Here is a 24,434-nt window from a genome sequence, read left to right on the forward strand (position 1 = left end):
TAGATAAACTAATTTTGTCATACTCTGTTATAAGCTCGCAATCATGCGCGATCGAATAATACGGACTAAACGATGGTTATTAACGCGACAGCGTTAATCGCAGAAATCTGGTGTAGGAGAAATTCTGCGTGTTGCAGAAATTCTCGTGTAGACATCGGCAGCGTTGTCCGTTAGAGAAACATAATCCCGAACCACGCAAGCCCTCAAGCGTGGCGCATTGGCGTTCCTGAACTAGTTCACTTTCTCAAAAATGCCTCAGAAAATTCGTAGAGTACGACTTACAAACAACCCATAAACATCATAGCGTCGGATTGTAAGTTAAGTACATGAGAAAACATAATTGTGTTACGCGGAAATTAAAACCGCTCTTCCAGCAGCCGTTTGAGGTCTGTCGTAGTGGCTGCGGATGCTAGCTGTGGATACTAAGAACACCTATTGGGTGGGTTGTTGTCTTTAACTTAATGAAGTGCGTTAGATACATGTACTGATCAACGCTTCCGCGTTCCACTATTAAAATCATAGGTTAAGCGTCCTCCAAGATATTTAGCGCTGTAATTCAAGAACGCAGATCAAATTACGGGTAAATAAACGTTACTTCTGCTGGAGTAGTCTAGACAAAGCGTTACACTATTCAACCCTATGTTGTGTCCTATAATACAAGGCATTACATACACGTCACGGCTCCTTACTGTACACAGACCTATGCATCAGAAGCGAGCGAATGGAGGAAACGGAGATGCGCAGCTATGTTCAACTACGATGTCTTTTCCTCGAGAAAAACAATACTGCTAGAAAAATAATGACTCTCAGTAAATACACTACAGGTAGCATGTAAGTGACGCTCCAGTGTTGAACGCCGACATGACAGTATTGTAACAGGACGTTCAACAGCACGAAGCTACGCTGTCAGCGGGCGAACGCAAAAGGCGGCTCACGGAGATTGGCGCGCGTTTGTTATCCGAAAAACTTGCTGGTGACACAATAGGTTAAATTGCGCTGTTATTCATCGGCACTTTCAAGCGCAACTGCGTACGAGCTCCAGTAGGAGAACCACCGGTGGTTGGAATGAGGGTTAGTGCACGGCATCGTAACTTGCGCAACTGAAGCGCCTGAGAATACAAGCGGTAGCCATACGGTACCTACAAGAGCTCGAGAGCACGTGAACACGGCCAGGGGAACCAGCGTTACTAAGAACCCTACGGTGATGCAGCAGCGATAATGGATCATCAGTGCAGCTTGCTGTCAAACGCATGCAGCGTTGTGTCGTGCGCGACAGAGGCACCCAGCAAACGCGAGGACAAGCCAGTTATCCGGTGGCCGCGACGCATCAGCGCGTTCCGGGGACTCAGCGGACCGCCATCGCTGTCGCCGAGAGAGGGTTGCGCGCGTCGATGTCAGGCGAGCAGCGCGGCGCAACGCGTGACGCCGCCGAGCCACCACGCTGCCGCTAACAGGCTGCCAACGCAGCCGGCGCGCAACACGCATCATCGTGATCCGGCGGGAAAGGGGGGAGGCGGTCGCGAGCAGCAGCTGTCCGTCGCGAGGCGCCTGTCGCGCATCCCGAGCGAGGAAGAAGAAGAAGAAGGATGCCGTCGGCGGCGGCGACACTCACAGTCGGCTTGGCCTGCACCACGATCGCCATAACGGTCCCGCCGGAAGCTGAAGCAACAGACACCGCACAGGAAGCGCACGACTTCTTCGCTCCGTGCCGCTGGCTGCCGTCAGCTGACAGGCACCACCGCCAGACGCCTTACCAGAGGTAGCGCAGGCGGCGGCGGCGCTGCCGACAGGAGCCCCTCCCGGGGTCACGTGAGGCTCGTTGCCCGGGCAACGGGCTCCGAGACTCGGCTTCCACTAGGGAGTCCGCGTCCCTAGCTCACTACGCGCGCGGCGCTGTCATCTCTTGGCCGCCGCTGCCAGAGGGACTCGCTTGTACTCGTCTACATCACGCGGGTCATGCGGGCGCCTGAGCGCGCCCGAGAACTATGTTTTCTTTTTGTCCTTGATTCCTATGACTGATCTCTGTACGCGGTATGCGCTTCCTCTGGGTTGTTCTGTCACTCGTAGGACGCTTGCCGGCCTGCACGCGCACTTTTGTACACGTGAGTTGCGCTAAGTTGAGGCTCAGTTTCGAAGTATGAAGGCTGAGGATGCTGTAAGAGTGCGTGAGACAAGCCTGCGGGTGACTTTTTTTTTTTATGGGGCCATTGTTTGGAATAAAAGGGTTACTTGTGATAGAGGAACATGGGCGCCGTTTCGCGCATCGGGAGACACGTACGCCGCAACTGGTTATTGCGAGACCCCGCCGTGGGTCACGGGAGCCCCGCGCGCTGCTTTTCACGACCAGTCTGCCTCACCCAGTTTCTTTTTTGTTCTCAGGGGCGATGCTTAAACCCTTCGTCATTTTTTTATTTCTCTTTTAAAGTCCTCACAATGACACTGCCTGAAGCCACGGCATATTCTAAGTGGGAGCTTGTGTAGTCAGAGTGAGTAAGTATGATTATAGCAGCTTGTTGTGGGCCAACTGGCTCTACTTAATTGTATTAGAGTTATCAAAGTTTTCATGTTAAATGGCAAGTACAAAGGAACTAGAAAATACAAACATTATAGTGCGGCCTATGACAGAATGTTGAACATGGAACACAATTATTTCAAGAGCGTTACATAGCAATTAATATGAACCCTACGGATGCTACGGATAGCAAAACCAGAAAAAGCGCACGAAAAGAAACAAAGGGACCCTACTAGAAGAGTCATATCATTGTTTTCACACGTTTGAAATGTACGCAGACTATTGGGATGGCAATTTTGTTAGAAAGAGCGCTCTCGTGCGCTATCACACTGAAAACGCTGACAGGCATATTCAAATGATCGCGCGTGGCTGCAGGTACTCTCATAAAGCTGATGTTATGATGAAGACGTGACAAGGCTGGGGAAAGTTGAAGCGGCAGCTGGTAGGACCTAGTGCAGGTTGAGTGTTTAAATGAGAACGCACGTGCGTGAACCTTGGCTAGGTTTTTCGGCAATAAACAATTCACTGACAATTACCATATTCCCGCATGCGAAATTTGAGGGCAGCTCTATGCGTGTTTTCATTTCGCGACATATTGACTGGCGCAGACAATCTGTCTCGTGCGGCACGTCGCGAACGGGGCGAAGTGTGGCGCGACCGCCTCTCTGATCGCGAGAGACAGCGCGTGGGTGACGCGCGGGCACGATCCACAGCAGCCGCCACAAACCGACCTCCGCTAAAGCAGCGCTTTGTTTTCATATATAGTATCGTTGGACACGCTCACCGCGTGCCATCGGTGAACAGATGAGGCGCGCTACCCTGGCGCCATCTCGTAGCCATCGTCGCCGCAGAGCAGTACTACGCTTTTCTTCTCACGCTTTCGCCATATCCTCCGCCTTCACTTTCCACTTCATGATATCACTGTAGCTTCCTCCTCGCGCTCTCTTCGCTTTCATCCCCCGCCGCGCTGCTCTTTCATCTTCGCTCTGCTCATTCGCTCAGATACGCCGACGACGCTGACGCCGAGGCAAGACCACGCTCGACGCAGGAACGGGCGCTTAAGAGCTGCGCTCTAAAATTTTATACAACATGCTAAAGCCATTCCATGCATCGGGACCGTATTTACTTACGCTGAGCACGCCTTTGTTGCAAACTGAAAATAACGCTGGCCGAGAGGAGGTCAACAACACGGCTCGTTTATTGCACGCCATTTCGATATTGAAAGAATATCCTGAAAAAAATCTAACTTCGCTTTCGTGCATCTTATAACGCACAGTGTGCGTAAATATCGAACATTGTTAATGGAAAGTGATTGAATTCATTGAACGGAACGACAACATAATAAAAATATACAAATTTGGCTAAAGCAGAGCGTCGAAGCCTCATTATCTTGTGCGGTGTTTCTCTTGCGCTGGTTTTCCCGATGCAACCACACCAACCTGCCCAGCTTACCACACCACACATATACGAAGTTGCCCATCCCTTGTGAAGCAGCGTGCTTTATTTCTTTCTCTAGTAGCCTTCACACTTGGGCAACTGATGCTAACCGAAATCCTCAAAACATAGTATAGACACTGCTGCAACACAGAGTTAAGCGATACTATGCACTCGGCACCCTTCCACACTTCAACTGAAGCGAGATGCGATTGGCTGCTCGTTTACCATCTCCGTGTGTTAAAGGCAAGGTTACGCGTAGGTGTTGTAAGCGTTAGAGCAGAAATGGAACGGAACTCGAAACGAATTACTTGACTCCAGGGGAAGGTCGGAGAGGTTCGCCATGATTAGGAAAAGAAGGAAGGGAGCGCTGACCCATGCTACAATTGCATAACAGGCTGAATGAGGGGCGGGACAGCTCCGCCACATAAATTGTTCATAAGAACAAGTGCTATAAGACTAAGAGTTGCGACCCAGAAATATATCATATTGAATAGTCACATGTATAAGCAGCAAGTTCGCAACGCGCGCGTCTGGCACAAAGGACTTGCTTTTGCGAAGGTCAATTCCTAGTATGTCAGGCTACAAACTAGGCGTATAGTGCATTGGCGTTTCCGTAAATGGTCCTCGCTTTTGTCTTCACTAAGCACTGAGGACTGCTGCAGAGGTGAGCAGTGCATATATGCCCTTGAAGCACGCAAATACACAATTAACGGAAGCAATCGGCGAATTAATGACCGAGACGCAATATGAACACCACGGTTGCATTTGGAAACGAGACAGCTTACACTGTTCTAAAAGAAATCGCTTTTCTTAAAACCAGCAATGCAACATACACTGTAAAAAATTTCCGTAATTTTACGGGGGATTTCTGTCATTATACGGAGAACTGCAGATAAAAATACGGAAAGTATGTCCTATTTCAAAAATACGGCAAAATCTGCCGTTAATATACGGAAAGTGCTCTCCGTATTCAGCTTTACGGACATTTTCACTGTAATCATATAACGGCTATACACTGTTTTGGACGAAACAGAGAGAATTCCGTATTTTTGTTATGTGAACATGCGTATATTGTGAGAAAATTTAAGCTGTCTGAATGAGCGCTCGTACTCATAAAGTTTCAGCTAACAATATTTTATTTAACACGCAAACTGTACGCATTATGAAGTTGCGTACAAAATATGAGAGCTAGCCTTCTACCAAAAGCTGCAATAACAGATCGTATAAATATATATACGCATCTTCTATTCCGGTCGCAGTTCGCCGCGCATATGGCCTTAGTAACGCTGATCATATGCGCAAATATATGCGTGTTCTCGCAATATTCTTAAATTAAGCGTTTTGTAGTTAATAACGCAGCATATATGTTTAAGTGAATGAAGAGCCGGGGACATACGTGCATACGTAAACAAGCTTGCGGCACTCAGGTGCTGGTGCACTGGGAATGACATTGGTGCTCTATACGCCAAAAATTGTGCGCACTCTAAATCAGTACCGAAACGCAGGGAGTGCTATAATGACCGTAACTGCGTTTACATTTGGCAATAAATGGTCTCGAAGGGGACTGGTGGCCTATAGATCCAAGTAAAACGGTCGGAGGAAATTTTCGAATGCGGCAAGCAATTAACCCAAGTGTCAAAGGGCACTGCTGAACTGCAATGTAGTTGGTTGAACTCATTCCCATGATATTTATAAAATATCTCGTCTCTGACAATAACTGCCCATTCATTGAGACAAATCGATTACGCATAATCTTCACTGTTCATGTGTTAATTCTTGCGGTAAGATGTAATCGCAAACATTTGGCGCTTCATCTTGAAACAAGACCGGTAAGCGCGCTCGTTCTTGTACGGTAGAATAAAGAACGCGAACATGCACCGACATGTATGTAAACTACTGGAAGGTGACTGAAGATGAAGGACCTATTACCGTGCTAGTACTGTGTATACTGTCAAAAAGAAGAAAAAAATATTTCGGAAAGAAAGAATGCCCAGTGTCGAGATGTAACGATTCAAGCTTTATTTCTTTTTGACCTAGAATTCAACACCATTAGTTCCACGTGCTTTTTGCATGGGTAATGTTATGACACAACTCATTATTTACCCGTTCATTACATGCACCAACCCGCCCAAATTATCACTGTACTCGAGCTTATGGACGCATCGCAGTGCATTGCTTTGCACTTCATTGTAGCACAGGGGTTTGCTATCGCCAGTAGCGAATGCTTTGGTTGACCTCCCTGCCTTTCTGCCTTTTGAATTCTCTCTCCCTTTGTATAAAACGCACTAACTTGTGGGAGAGAAAGCGTTCTCCTCTTTTATAATTCAATTAATTGTCAAGCAATTATATTGCAGTTCCAGTAACTAGAGCACAAATGCGAAAACGAAACCGATTCTGTTCGGTTCTCCGCGCTCAGAGTGCGGCACCAGGGGGCAGCTCGCGCTGCGCGTCCGTAGAGTAACTCTACGCGTCCGTTAGGAGTGGCAGACGGACAGCACATGTGTAGTCAGCCGGGATTTTTCGAGTCGTGTTGTAGATGTTGTTAATTCGCCGTAAATATCTCTTGATTTGTACTCAAGGGTGGAGCAAGACCCCAAGGAAGAGAGATTGACGCATCGGGAGCGAAGAACAGAAACGATGGATGGTTACGCTGCTTGGGTCTCGGCACGTTCGAATTGGCAAAGTTCCGAATTTGTTGCTGTGTTGTGTCCGCTTGTGCGCTCGTTATTTGCCGACATCGCGCGGAGATATTTGCGCTGGATGTCTTTCACTTCGTGTACAAAACTCTGCTCGCTGCGGCATCGAAGAAGTTGTCCTGTGTTTGGGAGCACGTATGCGCTTGGACACGGATAGCCTGCTTGCTCTCAACGGGTGTTCAACAGTCTACGCGCGCTCGTAACTTGCTCATGAGGTAAGCCCATTTTAATCTTATTTGGTTTGCATAACGTAGGTGTTAAAATGATGTGTGGTAAGCCGGTGTCGCGAACAGAAATATTGTTTCAAAAGACCACTATGCAACGTCTTAGGGCAAAACTCACGCATGAATGGGGAAAGGGATCAACCTATCTTTTCAGATCGATTCCAGTCGTAGCGCGATTGGCTCGATCGCAATTTCCGTGAGGTACTTCTAACCTTTTGTTCACTCGCGTTAAAAGCGTAGAATAAAACTGCGTTCAGTTGAGCTCTTGTATTGACGCTTGTATTGGCTTGAGAGCATACTGTATCCGATACAAGAACTTCTGTTAAAATACGGAAATAAACGTTCGAGGCAATAGCAGTCGCTCACTACCTGTGATCGTTACTTTCTTGCTTGGGTGCACGTTTTAATTGTGACCAGAAAAAAACGTCTTGCTGCACCGTTTGCGGTGCAACAAGACGTGTTCCTTCGAATGATGTCTGGGCAGTCAAGGCATTCGTGCCACTAAGCAAGCAGTAAACGGGGTATCAGTGCGAAAAAATTTGGACATACAAGAGAAGCGAATGGTATCATCATAGACTCTTTTATTTGACGAATAATTCAGTTGTATTACTAAAGCGGAAAGTGGATATGCATGGAAGTCAGATTGTATTGATACTCAGCAAAAACAAGGTAACTTATCATTACTAATCAATCCTTTTCTTTTACTGAAAGGCAAGTTGCTGTTGTGCTGGAGCTGAGAAGAGGTCTGCTGCCTGCAATGGGTCCATCTCTCTCAAGTTATTGCAGTATTATAGCTCTCAAGGTGAGTGGATTTTTTTTTTCTCATAGCTATTTGCCACCTGAATCATGACCGTTTACTTAGCTGTGTAGGTGATCACTGTTAGTGACATTGGAGTGCTGGTGGACCAGCACTCCTTTATGATTGCAATGCATATGACAGAGTGCAGCTGTGGCAGTATGCAAAGGTGTTAATCTATAAGCCAAATTAGGTTCTTTGAGGTAATATGTTAGTATATTGATGACATTGGATTGTGGTCTAGCAGGCAAAAATGCTAAACAAAAAGAAATTTTAATTTGCACTTGGTAAGATGTGCAAGCAATTCAGGCTGTTATACATGAAATGGGACATTTGTAGATGTCTTCTACAGTGCTGCAGTCCTGAATTGCTTCAGAGTTGAGTGATACCACTATAATTTCTCTGTAGAGCATGCAGCACAGTTTAGCATTGGGGGAGGCTGGTATCAACAGGCGTCTACTTACTGTGAAGTTCAAATGAGGTGTTACTGTTAGGGTGACTATATATAATTTATGGTTTAATTCTAGTCTTGTGTCAGGCAGACATAGTTTACCCACTTGGTTAAACAATAGAGATGTAATATCTATGTATACAAGTATTACCCATTCACTTATGCCATTTAGACAATGGCAGAAATGCGTGGGTAATACTTGTGTACATAGACAATACATCACTATTGTTTAACCAAGCGGTGCCCCTGCATGCTAAATTTTACAGGGCTATTATCAAGTAATGTCAGCTTTTGTTGTAACATTAAGGCACCTTTTATATTATTACAGATTACCACCATTGTGCACCATCATAGTGTCATATTTACACTAAATGTTTGCTATAAAACTATAAACTATAAAACTACTATAAAACTTTTATAGTATTATAGTAGTTTATAAAGTTCATAAACTTTATAAGTTTATGTTTATAAGTTTAAAAGTTTATAAACTTTTTATAGTTTTATAAACTATAAAACGACTTTGCTATAAAACATGGCACAGCGGTGCATCATGAATTTTTTTTTTATAGTTTCTGGCCTCAGAATGAACTTCACGTTATATTCTTGTTTGCAACAAGACTATAATGCAGGTTTCTCTCCTTATGTTTTGTGGCACTTCAAACTGCGGCGAGCTAAGCCACTGGGCAGCAATACTGGATACGCTACTGCGTGTGGAGCTGTCTTCAAACACACACAAGGAATACATCATTGCTTTTTTAGCACAAAACAACGGACACAAGAAAGACGACAGAACAAGGCGCTACTCTCAACTGACATCACTTTATTGCGTCCCTCCTTTGTAGACAGCAGAATCTAGAAGAACATTTGCTGTGAACACCATGTGCAGGAACCACCAACATCTGATCAAAAAAGCACACTCATTCTACAGAATCCAAAAAAAACCATATTGAGCACTTTACAAGGTTAAAGAAAGCACACTAATGCACTGTGACCCCAATGACTGTATCAAGAAAACTTCCGATAACTCTCTGGCGGTGGTATCACGGCTCTTTTTTCAAAATCGTAGCATCACGAAACATTGCGAACCTAAGCGATCCATACCAACAGGCACAGGTTCCCATTTGGCTCAACATTGTAAAATATGGAAGTGCAAAGCCATGTTCGTGATACTACGATTTTGAAAAAGTGCTGTGATACCACCGCCTGAGAGTTATCGGAAGCTTTCTTCATACAGTCATTGGGGTCACAGTGCATTAGTGTGCCTTCTTTAACCTTGTGCAGTGCTCAATATGGTTTTTTGGATCCCGTCGCATGAGTACGCTCTTGTGATTGGTTGTTGGTGGTCTCTGCACATGGTGCTCACTGCGGATGTTCTTCTACATTCTACTATTTATAAAGGAGCGACGCAATAAAGTGATGTCAGTTGAGTGTAGCGCCTTGTGCTGGTCGTCTTTCTTGTGTCCATTGTTTTGCGCTTAACAAAGTATTTATGGATTCACACCAACTAGTCCACCAACACATTGTGTTGCGGGCACTTCTGAAGTACTGTCTGTCCAATAACCTTGGTGGCATGGAAGCGCCGTCCACTTCTATGCGTTGCTTTCTGTTTCATTGTGGCATCACATCACATTATAATCATAATGTGTATGCACTTTTTCCAAGAGACCCATATTCCTATCCTTGTGTTATATTTGCTGTCGCATTATTTATGTGCAAATGACCAGTGCTCCAAGCTCCATTTTATCGCAAAGTAAACTACTGGTACCTAAACAGTTCTGTATATCAGAAAACCAAAGCTGAACTGCCGAACAGTACCAAGCGGCAGCCTTAGTGCAGTTTCAAGTAGTCAGATTTTATTGGTCATGCAGAGGCACACAGGATAGCTCTTTATTACTTGCTGAATAATTAAGCTGTGTGAAAACTGAGTATTTATGTAGCTTCAACCACATGCTATTGGTCATTGCTCCTGCCCTCATCAAATGTAGAAGATTATCACGGCATTTCCTATTCTCTTTTTCCTTAATACAGTGGGATTACTGCATGCGTAAGTAGGAAACGGATCACATAGGCAATCAAAAGCCAACATTGTGTAAACTTGGAACATTGATTGTACAGTTTGATGACCCAGAATAAGTAGAAATACACCATAAATGATTGACAATTAGCTTTTACTTGACACAGGGCTAAAGCATACAGTAAGCATACTGTATGCTCATATGGTGTCACATCAATTTAAATTTTAGTGTAGCTTTAAAGTGTACGCTTCTATTGTTGCATTCTGTCAGAGGAATGGTAATGTTTCGCGTGTATAGCAACTAGACTGTCTATATACAGAAGTAAAAATGTGTGAACTGTATTTTTTAATGATTTGATAGAATGTGTAGCACAATAAAGCCATACAATCAACGCACAGTGATGCGACTTTCTCTGCACATGTTGCAGGTTCAAAAAAAGTATGGTGGAAGCTGTTGCCAAGGTTCCGACCAGAAAAGACAGCCAGTATAAAAGGGTCCACGCCACTGATCTCTACTACAGGGGATGAACAGCACATCGAGCGCCCTCGACTGAAGCTGGCCTTGTCCCGGAAGTTGGTGCTTGACAACTTTGCGGCAACACTTTGTTGCACGGGTGTGTAGCATTTCTTCCCCTAACATGCCTGCCTGATGTGCCATAAACTACCCAAGCAGTGTTTCGAGGTGTCCAGAATTTTTCCATTGTAGTGTCTACAGTGTCGCTAACATAAGTGGCGTGCAATGGAAACACTGGTAAATCAGAAAAAACTTGATGTAAGAGAACACTATCGTATACGGGTTCAGATTGTCATAAAAGTGCTTACCAGACATGTAGAGACCTCCTAAAATGTGAAAAACCACAAAGAAAAGTTTTTCGGCAGCAATATTATCTGATCGCACGCACTAGTTAGTCCACCATATGCCCTGCTTCCAGGACAAGCGACTGCATGACATCGCATTTCCACTGGCTTCACCTGCATCCGGTGCGGTGTGCTGCATCCAGCGAAACATGTTAGAAATCAGTGGTGCACAGTGTTTTCTGTCCCCTTTCTCGACGCCTACTGAACACATGTTAAACTGTTTCCAAAGCAGACAAACAGAGGGAAAGGGTTCTGAACACATTGCATTTTAAAGTGGCTGGTACTGGGTAACGCAAGTACTGTGGCATAGTAGATTTGCACCAGGCAACCTGGGTGCCCAAAAAGGCTGCTGTTTACTTGCAAATGGCCAACATATTGTGAGCATGTTGAAGTTCTTTTTTTATTCTCATCGCTTATTTAGCTTTCACAACTGAAGAAGCCTTGGAAGCATGAAACACTTCACAAAACCAGCGTCAATATATCGTGTCTGCATCACAATTTCATGGCTGCATGAGTGAACCCTCTGGTTAACATGTAAGAGAGTTCATGATGTTTGCCATGCATTATCCACTTTATTTACAGGTCAACCCTATCTTGAGATTTAAGCTGATGTTGCGTTTAGAGAAATTATGGCCTAGAGCCAGCTTTTGAGAATACAGATTGAGCTTGACAGATTAAACGCCAGAACAAGTCGTTGAGGATTTCAGATCAAGAATCTTCAAAGGCCAGTTCATTTAGTGGTGTTAATATTCTGCTCGAAGTTGTTGATTGTTACGTTCATATGGTGCCCAAGCATTGCGGTAACAACTTCACTTGGAGTACATAGCAAGGGTGTATTCGATGTAAGCTGCTGGCTTTTTTTCTGTGTTTTCAAAAACTGGTTTCTTGTTCAGTTTAAATTTTCAAATTTTGCATTGTTTATTAGGTGTTGTGTCTTGTTTCCTTTTCCTGCAGCTTCTTAGTTAAGCATCTGAATAGTGAACACAACTTGACCTTTTGCTTGATTGCCTAGATTACATGCCCTCGATGCAAAACAATTTCACTTCAAAACTGCTTGTACCATACTGAAAGAATAACTTGAAGCAGCCATAGCCACCAATAACACGCAAGAGATGATTATGAAAATTTTAATATTGTTTTTTGATCTACAGGGTGTCTTAACTATCATGCACCAAGATTTAGAAATGTAAATGCGATGTAACTAGACAAAATGAAGGTAATGTTTGCCATCGCCTGGAGATACTCTGATTATATTGTGCATTCTGCTTAATTACATAATTCTTAATTAGTTATTAAATATCTCAAATAATTAAATGAAATGTGTCAATGAAAAGTTGTAGAGCAATATGAAAGCCTCCTGATACACTTTTTTGTTACTGTTACTCATTGTGTGCTACATAAAAGTGTTTTTCCAAGGAATAAGCCTGCGAATACACATAAAGTGTCTTGAGTGGCCAGTCATGTGTCAGTTTTGTGGTGCAAAGCTAAGAATACAACTTAAATGGGTTCTTTTAAGAAAAAGACTTAGCTCAGCAAATTATCTTTCTTTGTGCAGCCTGTGGAGACAAGGTTTCTTAGACATGGCCGTGGCCCTCAAGGAAGATGCCGAGGCCACAGGCAGTTCCTCCAGTGACCGTGAAAAGGTCCCCTGGGGCACAAGTCTGGTTTGGCACCCCCACCTTTCTGCTGCAGCTTTTCTGTCTACTTAGCTAACCAGGTGGGTCAATGATGGCAAAGGGAAAAAAGAATCAACAGCATCAAACGCAGAACTTGCTCAAGCTCAATGCATTTTTGGTGTGAAGTTTTTCCCTTATCATTTATCAAAAAACGGGTAATAAGTATATTATATGGTCTTAATAGTCTTCATACGGACACCTCTTTCCCGCAGAGAATTAGCAGTAAAAAAAGCAGCTTATGAAGGCTTGAATATTAGCTAGGATGATGTGGCATACTCCCCGTTTACATGAATGCGACAGTGGCGCATCGCATTTCCAAGCGCATTTGGGAAAGGTGATGCGACGCCGTTTACATGTAGCGCCTTAACTCTCGCAAAAACGTAGCGCACATGGTGTCGTATAAGTGAAGTGCAACCGACTTCCGGTGCAACTGGTTTCCGGTTGTGGGCCGAGTGCACGTTTGTGGTTGAGTGCCGAGAAATAGACAGTTTTAGTTTAGCGTACGCAACTTATAGCGTACGCTATATGCTATAGTGTAGCGGATGCGAAGCAGCGCACGTTTTTTGCAGCTTTAGCCGGCCAGCGAGATCTTCGGATCTTGGAGGCCATTAGTCTTCGTTGCGGCTACTTTCCGACTATAGCGATAGGTAGCGCTGACATCTAGAATGTTTCTTTCATTAGGCTTCGCCTCGTTCGAAACGAGAAGCGATCTCGAAAACACCACAAGGTTATCCATAATACGCTGTCGTCGAAGCGGCCTGAGACTAAGCGAAAGCCGTTTACACATTCATTTGCTGCGAACGAAGTGCATTTTACAAAAGCAACGCCAAATTCATTTCGAAGCGGGCAGCCGGGACCGCCGCCATGTTGTTTGGCAATTCCTTCCCATCATTCCTAATGCGACGGTCCTGCGTTTACATGCTCCGCGAGAGTCGACTCGCGCCCGTAAATCTACCCTCGCCTGGCGCATTAATGCGATGCGCCTTTCTAGCGCATTACTGCTGTTTACATGAATGTGATGCGCTAGAAATGCGATGCGATGCGACACTGTCGCATTCATGTAAACGCGGCTATAGATAGGATAATGATTATGAATGTTTCTAATGAAGGCAGTGGTAGTAGAGTGAATAATCAGAGTTTATATATAGATTGAAATACATTTCGTTCCAATGCCAGAATTTTAAATCATCCCAAATAATTCTTGCTATTTATAGTCTTCATTTTATAGTTCTTGATGCTTGCTTCTTGCTGACATCATTCTTATGCTGCATAATTCACCTGTTATAAATTCCCTATTTCCCCCATTCAAGCAACTTTACATTCATCATAAGAAACCTCGTAGATGAGTTCCAGAAACTTGCTGATGAGATTAGGGGCGGCGTGTACCCCAGGCTGAGATATGCATTCAAGAGCCTCATATCTTGCACATGTTAGAAATACTCCTGCTAAGCAAGTTCTTGGTGTCATACAAGGTTATTTGCGAATACGAATTTGCCTAAATTTAGAAAACAGTCAATATAAAACATGTCAAGCGATATCGCTGACGATACACACACATTCCAACTGAACTAAATACAAATAAATATAGCACCAAATGCAGAATCATTGGCATGATGCCATTCTTTCAGTGGAATAAAATCTGTCCTGCATTGTAAATCTGGAATCCTTTATAATCCAGACTACTAAATACTTATGAGGGTTGTAGCGTAAAATATGCATGTATTTATTCCTCGTTTCTTTACTTTAGGACCTGATAATGCTTAAACAGCAGTGAAAGAACTGAGATCACAGTACCTAATACTTTATATTGCTCCAGAAATCCGTTTCTCTGCCGATCGCAGCATTCGACACTAACAAGAAGGCACATAACACTTAGGGTGGTGCTATTCACTTTGATTGTTTGGGAACGAAACCCATAATGTACATGTTATGGCACTACGTGTCATTACGTTTGAACAACAAAAAGGTAGGGGGTTTACATTTTGCAAAACTGCATGGAGGTTTTCACTGTGTGCAATTAAAATTAGGGACCTTCCCAGCTCATACTAAATGCATTCTCCAAAGCTTTAGGTTATACAGGTGCACTACTTTACACAGAACACACTCTTTTCCCTCGTCACGGCTCACACTCTTAGGCAGAGTTACACCCTTTGAAGTGCCCCTTCTTCCACACAACGATAATTGTCATCTGACTTTATGCATTTTCTTTCCTTAACGCTGCGAGCCCTGTGCTTTCCAGTAACGAACGGCATGCGCGTTATCAGCATGATAGCATTCCCGACAACAAAGTAGCGGGCGTGGCGTCTTCAAGAAAGGAAACGCATCAAGGCAAATAACGATTATTGTTGTGTGGCAGAAGGGGCACACCAAAGGGTGTAACTTTGCCTAAGAGTGCAGGTGGTGATTCAGATTCTTCAAAAGTGTTTGATTGTATGGGATGGCACATCGCGCTTCACTTATTTGCAGAATATTGCATTCCAATTGTGTCATATGAGATAAATCCATTATAGAGCTTTAGCTTGCCCTAAATTTATTACAGCTGTGTACTGGTAAACTGGCCGCAGCTTGCAGTGCTTGTGGAAAAACAATTGTAACTGCCATATTATATGTAACTGCTAGTGCACAGGCATCGGCAGCAGCAATGGTTAGGGTACACTTGTTTCTTCTATTCTGGGGTATGCATCCTCCACCAGAAAGTAGTTTTTTTCGTCTTCCTCTTCTACCATATTGGAATGTGAAATGGGGTGTAATTTGTAGGATATACTCTTGCATAAACTTCATGAGCATTTATTCTTGTCTGTGCCACAGATCATTGTTGCTACCACTGTAAAAGCAGGGTGCCTGTTTACAGCACCCATAGGGAACAATCTGTGAATCTTTAACGAACAGTAAGGATAATGAATAATCGAATATTTTTAGTAATTTTCAACAAATTTAGCACTCTTTGCTTTCCACTACGGTGTTTTTCAAACTCTAATATTGGCACAAGGTTTGAGTGCAGGATGTCATTTTGTGTGAAAGAGTACACTTGTGCGCATAACACCTCATCGTCAACATTCTGCTGCACAGAATGCCATTAGCTTTCGTATGCATTGGTCACTATCTCACAAACCGGTTGCTCCTTTGTTAGTTGGAATGTAGCATTTATGTAAAGCACATTTGATGTTCTAACAAAAAGCATTGTGCCCTCTTATCCCCTAATTCTCCTCACTTGATGCCTAGTGTTGTAATAGCATGGTTGACACCATGAGAGTCAGTGTGGTGAATAATTGTCTGGTGGAGTAGGGGGTGTACGTTAACTTAAGCAACTTTTCCAGACGACTTGAATCAGTATTGTGGAATGCTGGTTTTTTTTTTTCAATCACTGTTACCAAGTTTCACTTTGGTTGTGGCAACAAGTATAATGTAGTTCGCTAGCACTCCTGCCAACACATATAATGTGCAGGCATCTGTGTTGAAAAAAAGACCAGCTAATGGTTTGCCAGGAGCTAAGGTCTATTTAGACCATTAAATTTTGAACTTACACCGGTGGAAATAACTGGTGAATGAAAGCACACCCAGGAGAACTGAAGCAAGACTGCGAGTCGGCCTAGTTGGAACAAATTCATCTTGAAACTTATAGTGCGTAACAAACAGGGACGAAGAATAGAAGAAACACAAGGACGTGCGCTTAACATTGTGTTTCTTCTATTCTTCGTCCCTCTTTGTTGCGCACAATAAGTTTCAAGATGAGCCGGAGAACTGACCATAATATTTTCTTTCATTATAACACCGCTGAAGCTTTGAACTGCATTTGAACTGGCTTGTTTAAAAAACTACCCATTTCCTTGTTCAAGTAGGACAAAGGTTCCACAGGAAGACAGAAACTTGAAGCCGTCAACAGCAGCATGAATATAAACAGCACTCGACGTTTTGCAATCTTGCACCTGGTTATATTATCCATCCCATTTTTTTCCACAGGCTGTTCTTTACTGTTTTATGGTCATATCCAGTTTAATTTTAATGTCCCTATTTTTTAATATTTGGTTAATATATATTTTCTTCATCGGCTTTCAACAAAATATATATTCATAATGTGCCTTCATTTGCCATTTGCAGTGATCTTAACCAGATGCATCTTGATACAAAATTTATTTTCCTTAATTCTTCGTTTTCCTTTTCCAAAAGTGCAAACTGTTTATCTTGATACCTATTTTGTCTTCTGGGAAGATTGGTTCTACTGGATTAATGACTGCATACATGTGTACATCGTTTTCTGTTTTGGTCACCCCTACTCTTGGCAAGTACTGACAGCATTGCTCATACCCGCTCCATCACAATCACCACTGCTAAGCACACCCTTCCTTCCTTTATTTTAACACTTTGGCTTCTCTTGACCTATTATATGCACCAGTTACTTCTCCCCCAATGTGGCTAGGGGCCAGTGAGATATGCACAATCCCACAACACAGCCAAGGAAAACATTTGCTACCCTAATGACAAGCACCTATGTCGAAATGTTGGCTACAGCAACATCCCTTGTGCCAACAATGTTGATCTACTTACATGTTTTTCTAACACAGAAGTTACTGCTTTGTCGTGTTCAGTGATTAAACTTTTTTGCCGCTTTCTTTAGGATGGATATTCACGAATACTATTTGTTTCTCCTAACAGCAGCAAGTTTATCCTTGCAAGTGTTTGGAGTCAAGAACAACTTTCACCAGGAAGAAGTGCAAGACGAGTGATTGAAGAAAATAAAGTTGCTTCTGTGATCTAAGAACTTGAGGACTGAAATGTTGCACCTTTTTGTATATATGCTATGCAGTGCATTCATATCACCAAGTGCAAAGTGTTTTATCTCTGTAGCCATGTCAGTGTGTTGGCAAGACAATTTTCTCAATGGTGACTTGCTGCTTTGACTATGAGCTGCCTTCATGACATTTGCATTAAAGGAGATGTACTATCGTGGACAAAAGTACCCTGGAAGTGCGAGCGTTGACCAAATTGCATTTCTGCTCAAGACCGCTGAAAACAGTGGGTCACGTATGCACATTCCGAACGCAGATGGTGGCACGGCTGATCCCAGCAAATAGCACACCAATGAAATTTGGTCGACTCTCGCACGTCCTGGGCAATTTTGTGCCCGATGGCACATTCTTCGAATGGATATGCTCTCCAAGATGAAATACGGGAAGCACCTGTACTTTAACGGATATAGTACAGATTTAGTATACGGAGTCTTTCGTTTTCTGAATACGGCAAGCACCTGTTTTTTAACGGTTATAGTACAGATTCAGAATACAGAGTCTTCCGTTTTCTAGATACAGAAGCACTCGTATCTTGTATTACGGTCTCTGTTTTTACAGTTGTCCGTACTACGGAAATGACCGTTCTTAATTTACGGAAGAGTGTTCGGTCACAAATTACCAGCAAATTTTCTGTAAAGAAAGCCAAATTTTTTTTACAGTGTATCAAAATTCAATAAAATAAATTACTCTAAGGCGCGAATGTTGGGTTGTAATATCGTTGCTCTATTCACCGCACTGTTAACTCTAGCACTTGAATTCCAAGTAACTGGGAGCTGACAAGGCGCAATAGTGCGTGCCAATTTGATGATGTCACGGACAATTATCCACTAGACAGCGTGTCATTATTGATGGCAGACGGCTCACCCGGGTTTCTATTAAAGTTCTGCACAGCAATGACATTATTCAATTTGCCTTATCTTTAATCTCTCAAGCCCTATCTTTTCGTTTTCATAAATAGGCGGGTCAAAAGTAATGATAAATCCAACAGTGTGTGTGTGTCTCACTAGAAGTCAAGCGCTAGGAATCACTCTATGTTGGTCATTTGCAAGCCAATATTCTTTCGACTTTGCGTAGTTTAGATCAGGAAAGAGTGCCCCAAGAAGACAATTCATTCAGAGGTCTACTTAGTGCCAGTCAGTTTTTACGGTAGTCTTTTCCAGGATGAGCATGCGGCCTGCTTTCACAAATGGTTAATAATTGGCAGTGAACGATATGCGATTGCAAGGCCCGGTTTCGCAACAAGCTTAAAAACCTACCATAGAATGTAGAACAATAAGCGTGCGAACAGTGTACGACAGTCAAGCTGCTTCTACGAGCATTCAGGAGAAGAGCTTTCATTCCACCCAAATAATGTTTAAACGCTGAAATGGGAAATAAAGGACCAGACTGATGAGCTATGTGTACGGTCTTCGTTTTAATTTTCCCGAATAGGCAAAGAAGCTGGTTTTTGGAGTGTGCGAACTCTGCTAGAAATATTGTTCGTAAGGGGAAGGAGCAAAACAGCCTCGGAAAACAAATTACAGCTTCGCGAAGATGCGCCTCAGAACGACGGAAGGACATCAGCGGCTCAGTCACGAACAACGGGAATGAAGATGGCGCGAATGTAATGAGCCCTATTACTGTTTGGACAAGCAGCCCACACAAATGAAAAGAGAGAGAGAGAGAGAGAGAGAGAAGGTCGATTTTATCAGTTTTACTCTCTTGTCCTCTTGAATACTTGAAAGCAAATACTAAAGTGCTAAGATGGAAGAAAGATAGAAAGAATTGCCTGCAGTAGCAGACAATGCTTCGATGGCTATTTAAATAAAGAAAAACGCCTTCAGCCATATTTTTGCTTGGAGAGGGAGGATGCTGTTCTTTTTTTATTATAGCAAATATACGTACGATTGAGTGTCGGTCATAATGTAACAGGGGTGTCACATGGCGTCTTTTCGATCGCGACCGAGCCTGATCGGGATCAGTTTTTGAAGCGAAAAGCTACTACGCTAGTCAACACCGCGCTTCGCGCGAGCCGGCGTGTGTCTGAATTGGCTCCGTAAGCGTGTTCGGAGTCGGCGCAGGTGGCCACTGACGCGCGCTATGCGTCATCGTTTGACGTTCGCCGCAAGCGCGTGTTTATCGCGGAGGCCGACTATATAACCGCTTGCCAGAGAATAGGCGTGCGAATTCAACATGGAAGGAGAAGAGAGTGATACTACCGATACAGAGAGCTGTGTTTATGGCTGTATAGAAATCGCAAGACAATGTGCCCAACCATGATGAATAAAGAAGTTTAATAATCCTGCATAACTTGTGGTTTATGTCATCGATAAGCAATTTGCATAACTACACAAGGCACACGTATAGCATAACCATACGCTAACCAAAGCATATCCATAAGTGAAACCGTAAGCATAACCATAGGCTAAATCATAAAGCATAGCCATAAGCTAAACCGTAAGCATAACCATAGGCTAAATCATAAAGCATAACCATATGCTAAACCATAAGCATCACCGAACCTTTTCGCTTCGAGATATCCAGGCTCAACCGTAGCTAAGCCCCAGCCAATTTATTTCCAATCACGATTGGCTCCATTGCGCAAGCTGCTCGAGGGAGCCAATCGCGGTCGAGAATTTCGATCTGGATCGGCCTTGATCGTGGTTGAATGGGTCATGTGACACCAGTATGAAGCCTTTTTTTACACTGTAGTGAGAAGTTAATTGATTGTAGAATTTGTTGGAATATAAATGAAAGAGAAATTGGATGGGGCCATGCTGTGTAGGAGGAGAGCATTGAGGGGTTTTGCTTGCTGGAGGAGTATCTGCGTAGACTTGCAGTACCTGCCGGAAATTGCTCCACCCAAGCGCCACTTATGAGGAGTGGTCGCCCTCACATTCCATCTGGTAACAGAGCAGTATCTGGTAGCATACAGATAAAGGGATACTAATGGCGAGGATAGGGTTGGTGAATCGCGGCGAAACAGGCTACACACCATTCATTCCACGTCGGCTCACACGGCTCACCACTTAAACTCTAGCGACTAAATTTGTGACAAAAAGGTGACAGGTCGTATTATATGACGGACGAGATTGAAGGCTTATTCCCATGCTCAGCGCGATGTGAGGGGGAAAAGCGAGGCAATGGCGTTAAGGTCAACCAGACGCCAGTTCGGTTTGCTACGCTAGCAGAAGAAAACAAAGGGAGAGGGCGAACAGCTTCTTACACATGCTGGGTTCATGCCGGTTGCTAAGATCAATGAAATTCCAATAATTGTAGTAGTGACCACGTGACATTCTGGAGGATGCAGTTATGCTCCAAGTAAATTTAAGGCAAACGACGGTATATCCAGTAAAACGCGCAACTCGCGTACTGTGAACACACTCATCCAGGTCCAAAGCGCGCACATCATTCATGGTGGGTGGCTACAGTGGCCGGTCTTCCGGAGCTCATCGATAGAGCAGCCTATTTAGTCCGCCGTCGGGGTTTCTCCATAAAGGATCCCGCACACGCATTCGATCACCAACAGTGACGACACTGCGCTTAGCGACACGTGTGAGGGCTGTTGCAGCCCCAGTGGCCGAGAGCCTCTCCATCAATTGTGTCGCCGAAAGCGCGGCCACGAAGAAAGACGGATACCGCTCTCTTCGTCGGGTGCTGCTCTTTTCTCGCTCCCACGCCTCGATGATAAACACATCTCGGCATTCATGACGACGCCTCCACCACCACCGTCGCTGCTATAGTGTAGACAGGCAGCTAGAACGGCAGGCCAACAACGAACACAGACCACGCTTCGCACTTCCGAAAGCCGGCACCGGCGCCAGTCACTGACGAACGCATTAGCGGCAGCCCTTCAGTAGACGCACAGGCGCGAGCACGAGAAATATGTACTACGTGCACGTCTAAGCGAGTCGGCCGCCGTCCAGGAAACCGACGCCACCGACTTGAAAGGCGCGCGCGCGCCGAGAAAGAAAGCGGGCCGCCGCGTCTCGATCGAAGCAGCGCCGCTGTCGACGTGCGACGAGCGATAGACGGATGAACTGGCCCTTGGCGGCGGCGCGATGAAGGGTAGGCGCGCGCGGCGTTACCCCGGCGCGTCTCCGGGGCTCTTGAAGGGACGGCCCGGGACTCCACCGGAGGGCGCGCTAAAACAGCGTCGTTCATCAAGGCGACTTCTAGGCGCCCTGTCATGACGATGGCGCTGAGGCGCGGACTGCTCGCTATTTACTCGGTCACAGCGGTGATCGAAAAAGAGAGGAGGCGCCGTAATGGCGATAAGGAATCGTTCTTGAGTGAGATCGCGCGCTCGCAAACCTGACAGGTTTTCAATTAAATCAAGTGCGCGCGCCGGCTCACCCGCCCTCGCTCGCAAACCAGCCGTCGCCCGCCTCATCCGCTTCGTTTCGCCCAAAAGGTTCGCCACGAGTGGGATCGCGAGGGGGGGCCTAATCGTCGCCTTCGTCAGAGCCGTGGGCTAACCGCGCACAGTCGCACTTGAAGGTGCTGAAAAAAAGGACCCCGGAAGATCGCTGCCACTGAGGCAGCGGGGCCGACTTCCTTTGTCGAAGAGCGGCCTTCGTGCTGCCCCTCAATGCCAAAAGAAATACCACAGATGTGTGTGTGTGTCTGTGTGTGTGTTGGGGTGTTCTGCTAATGAAAGGAATTGCGATAGAAAGTGCAGGTCAATCGCCTGTTTAGTTGCCCATTGGCGAACTTGCGCGGGACCCATGATGCAGATATTTTCTGCTTTTGCCACGTCGTGGCACTGTGGTGACATATAGCACGCACTTCTAAAACGACTTATATTGACTCCGAGATTTCCGTGCGAATATTTAGCGTATTTTGACGCCATTCTTCTTTTTAACACGTGACTTAAAGCTGGTTATAGGCAGTATGGCGTGAACCATTGCAAAGGCAAGGTATAACAAACAAGGCTTTTGGGCGCCAGATCGGACATACAAGAGGAAAGACATGCAGAAACACACACGTAGCGCCTTGTGCACGTCTTTCTTTTTCTATGACCCATATATAGCGCCCCAAAACCCCGTTTAGTAAACCATACCAACATGCCCAAGAACAAGTCCTTTTAAGTCAGGTATAACTTACTATCGCAAGCAAAACGCCAGACAACTCGCATCTCGGAGGGACATATGACACAGAATAAGCGTCAGGAAAGAGGCTTAACGAAACAGTGCAAACACTAAGGACAACATGCTGTCGCGAGTAATTGTAAATGTGCTTATTTTTTTTTAATTCTGGAGCTTTAAGAGCCACAATCACAATCTGATTATGAGGGACGTCGTAGTGAAGGTCTCTGGATTAATTTTGACCACTTGGGGTTCTTTAACGTGCACCTAATGCACGTTACACGGGCGTTTTTGCATATTACCCTTACCGAAATGCGGCCGCCGCTGCCGGGATTCGATCCCGCGACAATTGCAAAGATAATCATCGTCTATAAAAAATTGCGGCTTTTGTCCTGGAGGTAATGCACCATGCGAACTTTTTGAGGTCTTTCTTCCCCTACTCATGTACAGGGAAGCAAGCCGGACGTTTTTCTGCGTAAGCTCTCCGCCTTAATCCTCCTTTCTCAACTCTCTCTCTCTCTTTTGAACGTTCAGAAAATAGTCAAACGGTAAAAGTGGTAGTTGGCGGCCGGAAGTCGAAATCGGACTGCATAAGATCAGAGAATTATCACACTACAAAACAAGTGCAGGAACAGACATGGCTAAGAAACTCAGTTTGGTCGCATAGCGTGTGACGCTTATCAACTCCATTAGCATTAAATTATGTTACGTGTCTTCATGCATGCGCATATAACTGCTACATTCTGTACTTAATGTGGACAGAAACGCAAACAATTTGCTGGTGAGGACTCCTAAAAAATAGAAAGAGCTTGTCAAAACCACCTATCCTGGTACCAATTATCGAAACCAATATTGAAGTGTATCTCGGAACCTCCATTAATAATGCTGCAGCCTTTCAAATTGAACACTGGAAAAATAGGAGCAATACGCTTCAGAATCGCAGTTTGAATTATGCCTGTTGCCTGATGCACAGTAAAGCACGGTGTACTAAATGGCGAATTTTGTCTAACTGCGAGCACATGAGAAAAGTGCCAACTATCGGGACAACACTACTTCTCCTTGATACCTCAATGGAAAATCTCGACTGTGCGATTAAAGCGAAACCACCCTATGCGCGTGAATCTCTGACATGATAGCACAGCGCAGCACCAGGAAGGCATTAAAGCGTCATTAAATTAAAATAAGGTAAGCATGCTAGAAGGCTCAATCATCCTTTCTGCCTTCTTGAAAACAAAATTTTTCCTCTCTTTCCTTCCATATTCTCTTTGCATTTTGTTCGCAAGAAAGCACCTTGTTTTATATACAAGATGTTGGTGCTTATGAGTACCACCGGCTGCTTATCTTCACATAAAATGAGTACATAAACATAGAAGAGAGAAAAAATACACGCAGATACTCTATGCAGATGCATAGCGCCAGATGGCACGTGAACAAACTGAAAGCCGCATAAAGATACGTAAAGAGAGTTTATAGACCCATAAATGGACACTAAATCATGTCGCAGAAAGGCTCACAAAATCGTGCCTCAGAGAGAGAGCGAGAGAGAGAAAGCAAGGACGGGAAAGGCAGGGAGGTCAACTAGAAGAGCATCCGGTTTGCTACCCTACACTGGGGGTGGTGGAAAGGGGAATAGAAAGAGGAAAATGGAGAGAGTGAGCACTGAGTACATGTGGGCGGGACACTATGCACAGGGACACTATAAACTGTCTCTTAAGCCGGTACACTTCAAGTATTGCACTAATGCATGATTCACTTTTCGTGCCAGTGACGGGTGTGGCTACGGTCCGAGTATCTTTGACTCGATGAACGGTCTTAAGTTCAGTTGGTGTAAAGTTTCCCGCAGAGAGAGGCGTTGTACATCGTAGCGGCGGCAGGTACACAATAGGTGCTCGATGGTCTCCTCGCACCCACAGGAAT

The 24,434-nt window shown here is 44.6% G+C and overlaps 1 protein-coding gene and 1 long non-coding RNA gene across 11 annotated transcripts in view; one reads left to right on the top strand and one right to left on the bottom strand.

Annotated features, from left to right (window-relative positions):
* The window catches only part of bru3 (bruno 3), a 1,518,741-nt gene that overhangs the window by 366,589 nt on the left and 1,127,718 nt on the right, over nt 1-24,434 (bottom strand). For 4 of the 9 annotated variants that reach the window (XM_065432509.2, XM_065432503.2, XM_065432504.2 and 1 more), the window contains exon 1: nt 1,613-1,822. The exons of 1 other annotated variant lie outside the window; for it this stretch is intronic. In XM_065432509.2, coding sequence (XP_065288581.1) covers nt 1,613-1,642 — 30 coding nt within the window. In that variant the 5' untranslated portion in view covers nt 1,643-1,822. Of the gene's footprint in view, nt 1-1,612; nt 1,826-24,434 lie in introns of those variants that run through there. 4 more of the 9 variants (XM_065432508.2, XM_065432506.2, XM_065432507.2 and 1 more) reach the window with 2 other exon arrangements.
* Nucleotides 6,557-17,459, top strand: LOC135902486 (uncharacterized). Of its 2 annotated transcripts, none has more exons than XR_011514328.1 (5): nt 6,557-6,860; nt 7,581-7,671; nt 10,559-10,744; nt 12,544-12,705; nt 17,318-17,459. It is a non-coding gene; the product is annotated as an uncharacterized lncRNA (long non-coding RNA). The 2 variants fall into 2 exon arrangements; XR_011514329.1 differs by having other exon boundaries at nt 12,544-12,652; nt 17,318-17,458.

Source organism: Dermacentor albipictus, chromosome 4 (genome assembly GCF_038994185.2).
Source record: "Dermacentor albipictus isolate Rhodes 1998 colony chromosome 4, USDA_Dalb.pri_finalv2, whole genome shotgun sequence".
Taxonomy (NCBI): Eukaryota; Metazoa; Arthropoda; class Arachnida; order Ixodida; family Ixodidae; genus Dermacentor; species Dermacentor albipictus.